The 17,287-nt window shown below is 39.4% G+C and overlaps 1 protein-coding gene across 6 annotated transcripts in view; it reads left to right on the top strand.

Annotated features, from left to right (window-relative positions):
* Positions 1-17,287, top strand: part of MAST2 (microtubule associated serine/threonine kinase 2) — a 206,815-nt gene that overhangs the window by 145,367 nt on the left and 44,161 nt on the right. For all 6 annotated transcript variants that reach the window (XM_052637207.1, XM_052637206.1, XM_052637205.1 and 3 more), the window contains one exon: positions 186-277. In XM_052637207.1, the coding sequence (XP_052493167.1) occupies positions 186-277 (92 nt within the window). The remainder of the gene's footprint in view (positions 1-185; positions 278-17,287) is intronic.

Raw genomic sequence — 17,287 nt, 5'->3', positions numbered from 1 at the left:
TTATTGCAAGATGGAACACAATAAATTATGAAATCTCACTGTACAAACAGTAATTGCTAACCCAGTTCAAAGTGTTACACTGCTCAGCTCATGAAATGATGTGACTTTGTCTCTCAGTAGCTGCTTAAGTTCTGTGGGCCCATGATGCAACCCTGTTATAACTGACATTTGTGTTTTCATTGCAGCTGTCGGACAAGTAACCGCAAGAGTTTGATTGTGACCTCTAGTACGTCACCTACACTACCACGGCCGCACTCACCACTCCATGGCCACACAGGTGAGTGCTTAAAGATTAAGAAAAGTGGAATACAAGAGTGGTCACAGATGCCCAATTTCTTTCCTCTTCTCGCTGTGTGAGGTTCATCATGTTACAATATATTGTTTCTTCACTTGGCTGGCTGAAGCAGGCAGAACTCATGGGCATGCTTTCTGTGGGAGAGTGTGTTCAGTCTGTTTTTGACTCTTAGTTCTTGCCTTGACCTGTCAATATTCCTTTCGGTCTTGTGCATGTCTTGGGTCCACCACCCCTGTTCTGGTGTGTTGAGAGTGTGTTATGACTCCGGTCCTCTGGGACCATGTGATGAGGCCTCCATTAACATTTTGTCCTACCTTGCCCAAGAATTAGGGCTTACACAGATGGTTTTCTGCCTCATAGGACTCCTAATAACTTTCCCTCTGTTAGAACAGGAGTCAACAGTAGTGGGAGAACTGTTTGTTTCATGTTGACATTTACTTCAATTCCAGTATGTGGAATCACTGATCTCATGCATTCATTTGGAATATGGACTCTTCTAGGCAGTATAAGGACTGATGTACTTGCATCTGACTAAGGAATATATAAAAATTGTGAGGCAGAGGACCTCATTGGAGTTAGCCCCGTGTTTTAGTCTAGATATGTATTCTTAAATCCCAGGGGAGTCAGACCAGGGGGCTCAGCTTTGTGGAAGGAGTTGCTCTACACTGTTCACTGCTATGCTGTTTACAGTGGAAGTTCCAGACCTAGGGATAATGGAAATAGAGCAGGCTTGGACCCATAGGAAGCCATTGCTGCCTAGATTTGATAATCTACAAGGCCTGTCTTGGGCAATAAAAAGGTACCAAAGTAGTGAAACAGTATAGCATTAAGCCAAATAAGACAGGTCTGTTCCACTTGAGTTTGTCTCCTTGCTTATAGTTTAGTGTGTCTTTGGAGAATGACTCTGAGGATGAATGGGGAATAGTTGTTTGAGCACCCTAAGAATCAAGTGATTCTGAAACTGATCTGTGTCCTTGAGATAAGGGTCTCACTTTATCAGACTCACTAAGATCCAGCTATTCAGTGTGCTCATGACCCTTTTCCAAGAATCAGTAGAATTCTCAAACACTATACTGACCCTAACATGAGAAGACACCACCAAGAGCACAGGGAGACCCAAGGAACTAGACCTGCTTGGCTTTTAAAGCGGACCTCTCGTTGTGCATAGGGACTTTTCCCTCAAAATGGACTGGGGTAGGTGTTAGCTCAGGTAGTGCATTCTAACCATGAACTTTGTAAAAACTCAGCATATATCTGACTTGGACTTTTTCATCATGTAGAAACTAATTTAGCACTTCCAAATCTTGAACATAGTATCACAACTGTAATGTGAATGCCAGGCAGTAGTTACTACTTGCAGCTTCTCTCTGATATGATTATCTCTTCATTTAGATTGCTGACAGAGTTTAGAACTAAATCTTCCCTACTCAGAGACTTTGATCGAGAACATCATCTGGCCTTTTCAGCCTGCCTGGGTCTGCGGACTCTAGCTTTATGTTAATACATATAACATGCTTGCTGCTGCTGCTGCTAAGTCACTTCAGTCATGTCCGACTGTGCAACCCCATAGACGGCAGCCCACCAGGCTCCCCAGTACTCCATAAATGTTAGCTATCATCATCTCTCTTAAACACTGCAGAAAATCTAGGTAGGCCTCAGATCCAGGGAGGAAGAACTGATGTTAAAGCCTAGTTCATGACTGTGGACTCTTTACTTAACCCAATGTTGAGAAAGATCAAACTTCATATCGGATTAATTCTAAAATCTTATACATCCTGATATTTGGATCCACAGAATATTCTAAGACTCTTTATTTTCACTTTAAAGTCTGGAATGTGTTAAATAATATGGGGTCTGTTGAGTTGAAAGTAGGTTCATTTCATACAGTTTAGTTCAATATTAAATATTTACTAGGTGACAGAGGATGAGACAGTTGGATAGCATCACTGACATGGGTTTGACCAAACTCAGGGACATAGTAAAGCTGGCTTGCTACAGTTCATGGAGTCACAAACAGTTGGACATGACTTAGCAACTGAAGAACAACATATATAACTAGATTATAACTATACGTAAGGTCAATTAAGTAGGCACTTAGCCATTCTAGAAGTGGAACCTTTCTAGTTCATTGTGTTTTTTTTCTTTTAATTGATAAACTTTTTTAAGAGCAGTTTTAGATTCATGGTGAAACTGAGCAGATGGTACAGAGTTCCCATATACCCTGTCCCCACACATGTAACCACCTTCCGCACCGTCAATATCCAGCACCAGATTAGTACATTTGTTACAGCTGTTGAACCTGCATTGTCACGTCAGTATTACCCAAAACCTCTAGTTTACATTAGGGTTCACTCTTCTGGTGCATTATATAAGTTTTGACAAATGTATAGTGACATGCGTCTATCACTGTTGTATCATGCAGAGGAGTTTTATTGCCCTAAAATCCTCTGTGTCCCATCTGTTCATCACTCTGTACCCCAACTCCTGACATCCACTAATCTTGTCACTGTCTCCATAGTTTTGCCTTTTCCAAAATGTCATGTAATTGGAATCATACAGTATGTAGCCTCTTCAGATTGGTTCATTTCTCTTAGTACTATGCATTTAGCTTTCTTCCATATCTTATCATGGTTTGACAGCTCATTTCTTTTTAGTGCTGAATAATATTCCATTGTCTGGACATACCACTCCCACTCACAGGTTTTCATGTGTACATAAATTTTCAGTTCATTTGGTTAAATACCAAGGAGGGTGATTGCTAGACTGTATGGTTAAGGGTAGTTTTATAAAGTGGCTGAACCATTTTGACATTCCCACCAGCAACAAATGAGAATTTCAGTTGCTTTACAGAAACTTTCTAACTTTTGGCATTGTCAGTGTTTTTTAATTTGGCCATTCTAATACATTTATAGTAGTACCTTGTTGTTTCAATTTGCGTATCCCTAGCGATACATGGTATTGAAGATTTTGTCATATGCTTACTTGCCATCTGTGTATCTTCATTGATGATGTGTCTGTTCACATCTTTTCCCTACTTTTGAATCAGGTTGTTTATTTTCTTATTGTGGAGTTTTAAGTGGTTTTTTTGTATGTTTTGAATAACAGTCCTTTATCAGATGCCTCTTGCAAGTATTAATATTTGTGGCTTGCTTTCTCCTCTTGCAGAGTAGAAGTTTTTCATTTTACTCTAGACCAGCTTATCAATTATTTCTTTCATGGATTGTACATCTGGTATTGCATCTAAAATGTCATTGTCCTGTCTCAGGTCATCAAGGTTTTGTCCTACATTATATTCTAGGAGTGTGGTCTTGTGTTCTATGATTAGGTCTGTGATCCATTTTGAATCAATTTTCATGAAGATTTGCATCTAATCTTTTTTTTCAGGTGGCTGTCCAGTCATTGTAGCACTGTTTGTTAGGAAGAATGTCTTTTTTCCATTGTATTACTTTTGCTCCTTTGTCAGGCATTAGTTAATTCACATTTTTCTGGGTCTGTTTCTGGCTCTGTTCTATTCAGTTAATCTATTTGTTCTTCCTCTAAAATCGCACAGTTTTGACCACTGTGGCTTTAGAGTAAGTCTTGAGTTTGGTAATCTCAGTCTTCCAACTCTGTTCTTCTTCAGTATTGAGTTGGATATTCTGGATCTTTTGCCTCTGCATATAAACTTTAGGATCAGTTTCTCCACCCGTAAAATAATTTGCTGAGACTTTGATTGTGTTTGTATTGAATCTACAGATCAAGTTGGGAAGAACTGACATCTTGACAGCGTTGAGTCTTCCTATCCATGAATGTGGAAACTCTCTACATTTAAGTAGTTCTTCTTTGATATCTTTCATCTGAGTTTTTAAATTTTCCTCATGTAGATCTTGTACATTTATAACTTGTTAGATTTATACCTAATTATTTCATTTTGGGGGTGCTAATGTGATTGATAATATTTTTAATTTCAAATTCTACTTGTTCATTGATGGTATAAAGTGTTGACTTTTGTACATTAACCTTGTATCCTGCAACTTTGATACAATCACTTACTTGTTTCAGAAGGGTTTTTGTTGATTTTTTCCCCCCAGATTTTCTACATAGGCCATTATGTCATCTGCAAACAAAGACAGTTTATATACTTTCTTCCTTCCCAATCTGTATACTTTTTAATTCCTTTTTTTTAGCTTATTGTATTAGCTGGAATTTCCAGTATGATGTTGAAAAGCAGTGGTAGAAGATATAGTCATGCCATTTTTCTGATTTTGGCAGAAAAGCTTGAAGTTTCTTATCATTAAGTATCAATGTTAGCTGTATTTTTTTGTAGATGTTCTTTACCAAATTGAGGAACTTCCCTTCCATTCCTAATTAATTGAACGATTTTTTATAGATGGATTTTAGACTTTGTCAAATGCTTTTTCTGATCTGTTGATGTGATCATTTGATTTTGCTCCTTTAGCTATTGGTGTAATGGTTTACATTAATTGATTTTCAAATATTGAACTAGCCTTGCATACCTAGGATTAAAACCCTCTTAGTTATGGTGTATAATTCTTTTTATGCATTGTTGAACTGGATTTGTTAATATTTTGCAGAGGATTTTATTTCCATGTTCATGAGAGATACTGGTCTTTAGTGACTTTTCTTATAATGTCTTTGCCTGGTTTTGGTGTTTGGGTAATGATGGCCTCATAGAATCAGTTAGAAAGTATTCCTTCCACTTCTGTCTTCTTGAAAAGATTGTGGAGAATTGGTATAATTTCTTTTTGAATGTTTGATGGAATTCACAAGTGAACCTATCTGGGACCTGCTGCTTTCGGTTTTAGAAGATTACTAATTATTGATTAAATTTTTAATAGATATAAGCCTATCCAGATTGTCTGTTTCTTCTTGTGTGAGATTTGGTAGGTTTTGGGTGTATTTAAATCTGGGTATCAAATTTGTGGGCATAGAGTTGTGCATAATATTCCTTTATTATCCTCTTAATGGCCATGGGGTCGCAAAGAGTCGGACACGACTGAGCGACTTCGCATACAATGGCCATGGAATCTGTGGTAATGCAGTATCTGTTCTGATGTTAGTGACTTGTGTCTTCTCTGTTTTCTCCCTTAGTTAGCCTGGCTAGAGGCATGTCCATTTTGTGGATCTTATCAAAGAACCAGTTTTTGGTTTTGTTGATGTTCTCTATTGATTTCCTGTTTCCAATTTCATTGATTTCTGCTCCAGTATTTTTTCTTTTCATCTGCTTATGTTAAATTTAATTTGCTCCTTTTCTGGCTTCTTAAGGTGGAGGCTTAGGTGATTAATCTTAAATCTTCCTTAATTAATTAATCAAGATTCAATTTTTAATTTTTGGCTACCGCACGCGGCATGGGCATGTAGGATTTTAGTTCTCTGACCAGAGATTGAATGCACGCTCCCTGCATTGGAAGCGCAGAATCTTAATCACTGGACTGCCAGAGAAATCCCAAAATTCAATTTTTAAAGGTTATACTCCATTTACAGTTACTATGAAATATTGTCTATATTCCCCCATGTTGTACAATACATCCTTGTAGCATATCTTTTTTTTTTATTCAGCCACATCATGCATCATAAGGGGTCTTAATTCCCCTACCAGGGATCAAACCCATGTTCCCTGTAGTGGAAGCCCAGAGTCTTAACCACAGATTGCCAGGGAAGTCCCTCTTGTAGCCTGTCTTATTTCCAGTAGTGTGTACCTCACGCTCCCTCACCCCATTGCCCTAACTTGGTAAGTTGTATATTCATTTTTATTTACTTAAAAATACTTTAAATTTTCTGTTGAGATTTCTTCTTTGACCTATGTGTTATTTTGAACTGTGTTGTTTAATCTTCAAATATTTGGGGGTTTTCCCAATTGTCTTTCTGTTTATTGATTATTAGTTTAGTTCTACTGTGATCTGAAAGCAGATGGGTGAATTCTTTTCAATTAAATTTGTTGTTGTTGTTGTTGTTCAGTCAAAAAGTCATGTCTCACTCTCGCACCCCATGGACTGCAGCACACCAGGCCTCCCTGTCCCTCACCATCTCCTGAAATTTGCCCAAGTTCATGTCCATTGAGTCTGTGATGCTGTCCAACCATCTCATACTCTGCTGTCTTCTTCTCCTTTTGCCTTCAATCTTTTCCAGCATCAGGGTCTTTTCCAATGAGTCTGCTCTTCCCATCAGGTGGCCAAAATATTGTAGCTTCAGCTTTACATCAGTCCTTCCAATGAATATTCAGGGTTGATTTCATTTAGGATTGACTGGTTTGATCTCCTTGTTGTCAAGGAGCTCTGAAGAGTCTTCTCCAGCACCATAATTAAAAAACATCAGTTCTCAGTGTGCACCTTCTTTATGGTCCAGTTCTCGCATCCGTACATGACTACTGGAAAAACCATAGCTTTGACTAGACAGACCTTTGTTGGCAAAGTGTTGTCTCTGCTTTTTAATACACTGTCTAGGTTTGTCACAGCTTTCCTTCCAAGAAACAAGCGTCTTCTAATTTCATGGCTACAGTCACCATCCTCAGTGATGTTGGATCCCAAGAGAGAAAACTGCTTCCACTTTTTCCCCTTCTATTTGCCATGAATGATGGGACTAGATGCCATGATCTTAGTTTTTTAATGTTGAGTTTTAAGCCAGCTTTATCATTCTCCTCTTTCACCCTCATCAAGAAGCTCTTATAGTTCCTCTTTGCCTTCTGCCATTTCAGGGTATCATCTGCATATCTGAGGTTGCTGATATTTCTCCCAGCAATCTTGATTCCAGCTTGTAAGTCATCCAGCCTGGCATTTTGCATGATGTACTCTGCATATAAGTTAAATAAACAAGGTAACAATATACAGCCTTGTCGTACTCCTTTCTCAATTTTGAATCAGTCACTTGTTTCATGTAAGGTTCTAACTGTTGCTTCTTGACTCACATACAGGTTTCTCAGGAGATAGGTAAGATGGTTTGCTATTCCTATCTCTTTAAGAATTGTTTACAGTTTGTTGTGAAACATACAGTCAAAGGCTTTAGCATAGTCAATGCAACAGAAGTAAATGTTTTTCTGGAATTCCCTTGCTTTCTCTATGATCCAACAAATGTTGGCAATTTGATCTCTGGTTCCTCTGCCTTTTCTAAACCCAACTTGTACATCTGGAAGTTCTCGATTCAAATACTGTTGAAGCCTAATTTGAAGGATTTTGAGTATTACCTTGCTAGCCTGTGAAATGAGTACAATTGTCTTGTAGTTTGAACATTCTTTAGCACTGCTTTTCCTTGGGATTGGGTTTCCTCAAAATGTCTGGAATGTACTTACTTCCACATTCTTTTGATTAGTGTTAGCAGATCTCTTACTCTATCCATTTGCTTCTAATTTACATGTGCCTTTATATTTTAAAAGGCTTCCTTGTAAAACTACAGTTAGTTGGGTCTTGTTTTTATTTTTTTTAATCTATGTACCAGTCCCAATCTTTTTAATTTAGAATATAAACCTATATGCAGGTCAAGAAGCAACAGTTAGAACTGGACATGGAACAACAGACTGGTTCCAAATAGGAAAAGGAGTATGTCAAGGCTGTATACTGTCACCCTGCTTATTTAACTTATATGCAGAGGACATCATGAGAAACGCTGGGCTGGAGGAAGCATAAGCTGGAATCAATAACCTCAGATATGCAGATGGCACCACCCTTATGGCAGAAAGTGAAGAGGAACTAAAAGCCTCTTGATGAAAGTGAAAGAGGAGAGTGAAAAAGTTGGCTTAAAGCTCAACATTCAGAAAACTAAGATCATGGCATCCAGTCCCATCACTTCATGGGAAATAGATGGGGAAACAGCGGAAACAATGTCAGACTTTATTTTTTTTGGCTCCAAAATCACTGCAGATGGTGAGTGCAGCCATGAAATTAAAAGATGCTTACTCCTTAAAAGGAAAGTTATGACCAGCCTAGATATGGCTCAGAGGTTAAAGTGTCTGCCTGCAATGCGGGAGACCTGGGTTCGATCCCTGGGTCAGGAAGATCACCTGGAGAAGGAAATGGCATCCCACTCCAGTATTCTTGCCTGGAGAATCCCATGGACAGAGGAGCCTGGTGGGCTACAGTCCACGGGGTTGCAAAGAGTCGGACACGACTGAGTGACTTCACTCACTCACTAGATAGCATATTGAGAAGCAGAGACATTACTTTACCAACAAAGGTCCGTCTAGTCAAGGCTATGGTTTTTCCTGTGGTCATGTATGGATGTGAGAGTTGGACTGTGAAGAAAGCTGAGCACTGCAGAATTGATGCTTTTGAACTATGGTGTTGGAGAAGACTCTTTAGAGTCCCTCGGACAGCAAGGAGATCTAACCAGTCCATCCTAAAGGAGATCAGTCCTGGGTGTTCCTTGGAAGGACTGATGCTGAAGCTGAAGCTCCAATACTTTGGCCACCTGATGGGAAGAGTTGACTCATCGGAAAAGACCCTGATGCTGGGAGGGATTGGGGGCAGGAGGAGAAGAGGACAACAGAGTATGAGATGGCTGGATGGCATCACTGACTTGATGGACATGAGTTTGAGTGAACTCCGAGAGTTGGTGATGGACAGGGAGGCCTGGCATGTTGCAGAGTCGGACACGACTGAGCGACTGAACTGAACTGAACTGATAAACGTTTAAGGTGATTATTGATATAGTTGGGCCTCCCAGGTGGTGCTAGTGGTGAAGAACCTGCCTGCCAATGCAGAAGATGTAAGAGATGTGGGTTTGATCCCTGGGTTGGGAAAATCCCCTGGAGGAGGGCATGGCAACCCACTCCAGTATTCCTGCCTGGAGAATCCCATGGACAGAGTAGCCTGGTGGGCTACAGTCCACATGGTTGCAAAGAGTCAGAAACAACTGAGCGACTTAGCACGCTCGCATTGATATAGTTGTTGTTCAGTTGTTCAGTCGTGTCCAATTCTTTGTGACCCCATGAACTGCAGCAATGCCAGGTTTCCCTGTGCTTCATCTCCTGGAGCTTGCTCAGACTCATGTCTATTGAGTCTGTGATGCCGTCCAACCATCTCATCTTCTGTCACCTCCTTCTCTTCCCACCTTCATCTTTCCCAGCATCAGGGTCTTTTATAATGAGTTGGCTCTTTCCATTGGAGCTTCAGCTTCAGCATCAGTCCTTCCATTGAATATTCAGGATTGATTTCCTTTAGGATTGACTGGTTTGATCTCCTTGCAGTCCAAGGGACTCTCAAAACTCTCCAACACCACAGTTCAAAAGCAGCAGTTCTTTGGTGCTCAGCCTTCTTTATGGTCCAGCTCTTTGATATAGTTAGATTTGTGTGTGTTAAGTCGTTCAGCTGTGTCCGACTTGCTGCGAACCCATGGACTGTCCATGGACTTCTCCAGGCAAGAATACAGGAGTGGGCTGCCATTTCCTTCTCCAGTTAGACTCGTATCTACCATTTTTGCTACTGTTTTCCATTTGTTGCCTGTGGTCTTTGTTCCTGTTTTTGTCTTCTACTCTCTTCTGGTTTTAATGGAGCGCTGTATATGATTTATGCTTCTCTCCTTTGTTAGCATATCAGCTGTATTGTCCTGTATTTTTTCTGTGTGTCTGTGTATGTTTTAGATTTTTCAGAATACATTCACAGCTGATCCAAATCCACTTTCAAAAAACATTATACTGATTCAGAGGTAGTATAAATTCCTTATAATAACAAAATAATCCTAATTCCTCCCCTCATCCTTTGTTTCATTGCACTCATTCATTTCACATATCCATAAGCATAAAAACATGGATAGAATGTTTTTATGAATACATAGTTAAATGTGTTTTTGCTATTATTATTTTGAACAAACTGTTATCTGTTAAATAAAAAATATAAGATATCAAGGTTTTAATTTTACCTTTACTAATTTCACCCCTAATGCTGTTCTTTTATGTAGGTCCAAGTTTCTGACCTATATCATTTTACTTCTCTTAGAACTTTTTTATTTGATTTTTTTTACCACACGGCACAGCTTGCAAGATATTAGTTCCTTGACGAGGGGTTGAACCTGGCCTGGGGCAATGAAAGCTGCAAGTCCCAACCACTGGGCTACCAGGGAATTCTCTTAGAACTTTCAACATTCCTTGTAAGGCAGGTCTGTTGGCAACAAATTTCTTCAATGTTTGACTGTCTAAGAAAATCTTAGTTTCTCTTTCACTTATGAAGAATAATATTGTAGAGTACAGAATATTAGGTTGGTGGGTTTTTTTTCCCTCTCAGCTCCCTTGTTTGCGTGATGTCTGAGAAGTAGAATATAATTCTTTTCTTCTCTGTAGATAAGATCTTTTTACCATCTGGTTTCTTTCAAGATTTTTTTCATTGTCTTTGATTTTTTTTCTAAGTTTGAATATAGTATGCTGGGTATAGTTTTTTTGGCATTTAATCCTGCTTTGTGTTCTCTGAGTTTCCTGGATCTGTGGTTTGGTGTCTGACATTGATTTGGGTAAATTCTCAGTCATTATTGTTTCAAATATTTCTTCCGTTTCTTCCTGTGTCATTTCCATTACACAAGTCTTAACACCTTTTGTAGTTGTCCCACAGTTCTTGGATATTCTGTTCTATTAATTTCAGTCTTTTTTTTCCTCTCTCTTTTTAGTTTTGGAAATTTCTAGTATCATTCCTCAAGGTCAGAGATTATTTTCTCAACTGTGTCCATTCCACTAATCAGCCTTTCAAAGACATTCTTATTAATTTTCTTATTGATGGACATTATAGCAGTCTGGGCCTAATTAGGAGACAGAAACCACACAGTGATTTAAACAGATGAAGTTTATTAGAATTATAAACTGTGACAATAAAAGAAGAGCAGAACTGGCCCGTAGCCCCTGAGCAATCAGCATGGCAATCAGCACGGCAGCTCTCCAGGACACTTTACAGCAGCCAGCATCCGGGCCTGCACAGAGGGTAGGTGACATGGAGTATATTATATCCCTCAGGAACAACATGGGAGACAAACACTAGGGTATAAAGAGTGAACCAGGCAAGCAGAGGCCATCAGGGCACTAGTGTGGGCATGCCTGGAGCATACAGTGTCGTTTCAGGGAGGACTGTGGAAAGGTGATCACTAGGTCAGGTTAGGATGCAAGGCTGACAGCATGTGACTAGGTCAGCGCACCCCTGCCTGTCCTCACTGCCACACTACTGACGGAAGGTATAGTCGCTGGGACTGCACCCTGAGCTGCTTCGTTGTACAGTGTCCCTCCAGCGCCCTCTACTGGGAAAGTTTAATGTGTTTGCTCTCAATGAAATGCCTAAACAAGCAGAAGATATTAAGAAGAGATGGCAAGAATGAGCTATACAAAAAAGGTCTTCATGACCCAGATAATCACAATGGTGTGATCACTGACCTAGAGCCAGACATCCTGGAGTGCAAAGTAGAGTGGGCCTTAGGAAGCATCGCTACGAACAAAGCTAGTGGAGGTGATGGAATTCCAGTTGATCTATTTCAAATCCTAAAAGATGATGCTGTGAAAGTGCTGCACTCAATATGCCAGCAAATTTGGAAAACTCAGCAGTGGCCACAGGACTGGAAAAGGTCAGTTTTCATTCCAATCCCAAAGAAAGACAATACCAACGGATGTTCGAAATACCACACAATTGCACTCATCTCACCCGCTAGCAAAGTAATGCTCAAAATTCTCCAAACCAGGCTTCAACAGTATGTGAACCGAGAACTTCCAGATGTTCAGGCTGGATTTAGAAAAGTCAGAGAAACGAAAGATCAAGTTGCCAACATCCATTGGCTCACAGAAAAAACAAGAGAGTTCCAGAAAAACATCTACTTCTGCTTCATTGACTACACCAAAGCCTTTGACTGTGTGGATCACAACAAACTGAGGAAAATTCTTAAAGAGATAATTTAAGATTTAAATTAAATTTAATTTTTACTTACCTCCTGAGAAATCTGTATGCAGGTTAAGAAGCAACAGTTAGAACCGGACATGGAACAATGGACCTGGTTCTGAATCGGGAAAGGAGTACATCAAGGCTATATTTTGTCATCCTGCTTATTTAAATTATATGCAGAGTACATCATGCAAAATGATGGGCTGGATGAAGCACAAGCTAGAATCAAGATTGCCGGGAGAAATATCAATAACCTTAGATATGCAGATGACACCACCCTTATGGCAGAAAGCGAAAAGGAACTGAGGAGCCTCTTGATGAAAGTGAAAGAGGAGAGTAAAAAAGCTGGCTTAAAATGCAACTTTCAAAAAACTAAGATCATGGCTTGATGAAAGTGAAAGAGGAGAGTAAAAAAGCTGGCTTAAAATGCAACTTTCAAAAAACTAAGATCATGGCTTCAAAAAACTAAGATGGGCTTCCGGTCCCATCACTTTATGCAAAGAGATGGAGAAACAATGGAATCACTGAAAGACTTTATTTTCTTGGGCTCCAAAATCACTGCAGATGGTGACTGCAACCATGAAATTAAAAGACGCTTGCTCCTTGGAAGAAAAGCTATGATAAACCTAGACAGCATATTAAAAAGCAGAGACATTACTTTGCCAACAAAGGTCCGTCTAGTCAAGGCTATGGTTTTGCCAGTGGTCATGTATGGATGTGAGAGTTGGACCATAAAAAAAAGTGAGCGCCGAAGAATTGATGCTTTTGAAGTGTGGTGTTGGAGAAGACTCTTGAGAGTCCCTTGGACTGCAAGGAGATCCAACCAGTCCATCCTAAAGGAGATCAGTCCTGGGTATTCATTGGAAGGGCTGATGCTGAAGCTGAAACTCCAATACTTTGGCCACCTGATGAGAACTGACTCGTTTGAAAAGACCCTGATGCTGGGAAAGATTGAAGGCGTGAGGAGAAGGGGACAACAGAGGATGAGATGGTTGGATGGCATTACCGACTCGATGGACATGAGTTTGAATAAGCTCCGGGAGTTGGTGATGGACAGCGAGGCCTGGCGTGCTGTGGTCCATGGGGTCGCAAAGAGTCGGACAGAACTGAGCAGCTGAACTGAACTGAAAGGAATTATCTTCTCTGTGACAGAGAAGGTATTAAAGGATGAATTTTAGAAATATCTGATTGATAACTAGCACAAATATTTAGATTGTTTTCAGTTCTTCACTATTTTATTCAGTGTTGCAATAAACATCCTTCTTCATATTCTTTTTGTATATATGCATCAGTCAGTCCGTTCAGTCACTCAGTCATGTGTGACTCTTTGCAACCCCATGGACTGCAGCATGCCAGTATATATAGGCATAAAGACTGTCTGAGAAAAAAAAGACTGTCTAAAAATGTGTAGGATGAACTTGCTGAATCGTATTTTCAGAGTAAGATTAACAGGTCAGTGGGTGTATTTATATGATGTTTGTTCCATGTCATCTGATTCTAAACTGGTGTAGTGGGACTAAAAGTGTGTCTTCCTTAAGCCTTCAGCCCCTGTCATGCAGGGTCAAGAGCAATCTCCAGTAACCCACTCCTCTTTACTCCCTAACACTTCCAGTCTTCCCGTCTCTTATCTGTCTTGAATCCACTATGGGCTAATTTCATTATGCCTGGCTGACAGGAACCCCCAGATATTTGAGCCTTCTATCTCCTACACTCCTAGTTCCTGTAAATCTCTGAACATTTCCTGTTCTGACCTTTTTTTCTCATCCCTCTCTGACTCTGAGGACTTCCAATGTACCGTTTGGACTCAGTCCATCAGTCTAGTTCTAATGAACTCCTGGGGAAGAGGGAAAGAGGTTAGAATACTGGCTGTCTGCTGCCCTCTTTCCCCTCCCCTGACCTCTGATCAGTGGGCCTGAAAGGGAGAGTAGATGTTCTTGTCTTTTCAATATTGTCCCTCTCTTCTTCCTAGTGCCCCAAAACTTTGAATCTCATACCATTAAATACTATCACTTATCATTAAATACCATCATTGCAGCTGTAAATATCTTAGTTCTTGACTCACTTTTACTCTTCAGTTCTAACTCCTCTGTTATCCTTGATAGTTTGAATACAGATATGTTGAGGTTCTTTTCAGTGCTTAGGACTTGCAGTTCTTTGAACCTATCTTCCAGTGAGTTTCTCCTCCAAACTTCGTTGGTCACATATGCCCTGTACCATATATTTAGACTTTGTTTCCATAATTTTAGTTTCCTTCTTCCCTCTCTCCAGGTACTAACCCAGTCTTTCTCCTATGCCATCAGATATATCCCCCAAAATCAGTCATTTGATTCCAGGACCTCAGGTCCTTGGAACCCTTAAATATGTTAAGTTTGAGATGCCTTTTAAGCACTGGGATGGGCATGTCAATATATTAATCTTGACTTCAAGAGAGAAGTAGGGCTGGAGAGTGCCTGGCAGAGAATATGAGGAGCCAGCAGGGTACTACCCCATGTTTAAGGCCCAGTGGTACAAAGGGGAGGGTGAAAGCAAGCAGTCATTACTTGAGAAAGCTGCAAGGAAAGCTGTGTCCACAGGGACAGTCAAGTTTCACCTAATTTATTAAGGGCTATACTAAATGTATGTCCAGGATGTATGGAAATACAAAAGTAAAGATATGCTGGCATTTTAAAAAGACCAGTTAGAGGCCCCGGCCTTTGTCAAGATGTAAGCAAGGGAGTACTAGAAGGGAAAAGTTATGTGGTCAGATCAGCTGGAATTAAAACTAATTGTCTCCAGATTTCCTGTTCAGATGATTAATGAGTGATGACACCCTTAAATGAAATTGAAGAGAATAATAGATTTAGGGGAAGAAGAAAGAAGATCCCAGAAACAAATCCATATATATGTGGCCATTTGATATATGACAGCGGCAACATTGGAACAATTGGACATTCATATGGGGAAATTGAAAGACTTAGCTCTTACTTCACAAAAATCAATTCCAGGTGAATGGTAAAATTTTTTTTTCAGCTTCTGTAAGATATAATTAATGAATAAAATGGTAAGATATTTAAAGTACACATATGAAAATTTGATATACATGAATTGTATATTTAAATGTGAAAACCAAAACACTAAACTTTTAGAAGATATACAGTAGAACATATTTATTTTTTAAAAAGGACAGAAAGAGAATTGGTAATGCATACAGTGAGTTTTTTGTAAAGGACATACAAAGATAGTATGATTGGAAAATGGCCAAGGGACTTGAACAGGTAGTTCACAAAAGCAATCTAAATGGCCAATAAATATGTGAAAAGATACTTTAATCTCATTGGTTATTATGGAAATGCAAAATAAAATCACAGTGAAATACCATTCTATTACCATCAAACATGGCTTAAATTAAAATGACAGAATCAGGTGTAGATAAGTATATGAAACAATGGGAGCTCTTAAGCATTACTGGTGGAACCATACATTGGTAATCTATTCTGCAAAAACAGTTTGGCATTTTCTTAGGTGAGTTTAAAAACAAACTAGAGCACAAAAGGTCACATATTGTATGATTCCGTTTCTATGAAATGCCCAGAATGGGTGATTCCATAGAAACAGAAAGTAGATTAGTGATTGCCAGAGTCTTGGGAGTGAGGGGAATGAGGAATGACTGTTCACAGGGGCCGTTTCTTTTTTGAGTGATAAAAATGTTCTGGAAGTAGATAGTGGTGATGTTTGCACAACTTTGTGAATGTACTAAAACTGCTACACTGTGCACTTTAAAAGGAATTTTATTACATGTGAATTGCATCTTTTTTTTTTTTGGCCACACCAGGCGACTTGTGGGATCTTAATTCCTTAACCAGCGATTGAACCTGGGCTGGCAGTGAAAGAACAGTGTCCTAATCACTGGACCACCAGGAAATTCCCTATATCTCAACTTTTTTAATTGAGAAAAACTAAACTCAGGTATTAAGGATGCCTGTTTAGTTGGTAAAGCTGTAAAGAAATGATTGCCATAAAAGTCAGGGTGTTTACCTTTAATGGAAAAGGGGAGGGGCTTTGACTGGAAAGGTTTGACTAGAAGAAGGCATTTTGGAAGATGACATCGTTAACCTGGATGGTATTTATATAGGTGCTTGCTATATAATTATATTACTTTATTACTAGTTAAACTGTGTAAATGAAGCAACTGGTTCAAGGTCAGCTGATTGCTCTGCCAACTGAAAAAAATGCACAACGTGAGAGCTGTGAGTTAAGTTTTATTTGGGGAAAAATGAGGATCAAAATGAGGACTGTAGCCCAGGAAATAGCATCTCAGATAGCTTGGATAAACTGCTCCAAAGAGATGGGGGGGAAAGGTCAGTGTATATGTGATTTTGGTGAAGCAGGGAATAGATGCAATCAAGCACATACTTTTGCAGAAGTTTTCTGCCAGTCTTGTTAAGGTTACTGCTGGTCACGAGGAACAGTCATCACCATGAAGGATTTTAGTGCTTTTCTAGATATGAGGAGATGCATGAACTGGACTCATAAAATTTTCTCTTGAAAATACCTAACTATATGAAGACCTGTTCTGCCAGATTTTCCCAGAACACAGATTGCCTCATTTCTGATCTCCACCCTGAATTCCTTTCAGGGGATGTTGATGATCAGCAGTGCAGTGGCTCATACTTTGATCCTTGTAGAGGTAGATGGCAAGTGCCAATTTGTAGGTAACAGCTCCCAGTTCTATTTATCTTTTATTATAGCTTGTTTCTCTGGGATGGATGACTGCTTGTCTTTTAACAATTTCTTCCAACTCCTTGGTGAAGTTGAGAAAACCTGCTTCTTGGGGTGCTGGGTTTTCTATCAGATTTTTTGTCCTTGTTGAGCAATTTCTGGCTGTTTTCAAGGATTAGTTACTTTCAATGATGTAATTTTTTCCCCTAGAGCCAGAATTGTGGATGTAAGTCCATAAGAAGAATCAATTTAATTATTTTCTTCAAAATGTTCACATCTTGATCTTCCCTCAAAAGAAGACCAATTCAAATTATACTGATTTTATTCTGTCATAGTCTTCATACTAGTGATTTTTGGTCTCTTGATAAAATGAATATTGGAAAGTAGAGAAAAAGGCACAAACATTTTAGACCTTAGCTTCTATATAATAAATAATTTCTATGGTCTTTATCCCAGG

Source organism: Budorcas taxicolor, chromosome 3 (genome assembly GCF_023091745.1).
Source record: "Budorcas taxicolor isolate Tak-1 chromosome 3, Takin1.1, whole genome shotgun sequence".
Lineage (NCBI taxonomy): Eukaryota > Metazoa > Chordata > Mammalia > Artiodactyla > Bovidae > Budorcas > Budorcas taxicolor.
This window is presented reverse-complemented; position numbering and strand designations above follow the sequence as displayed.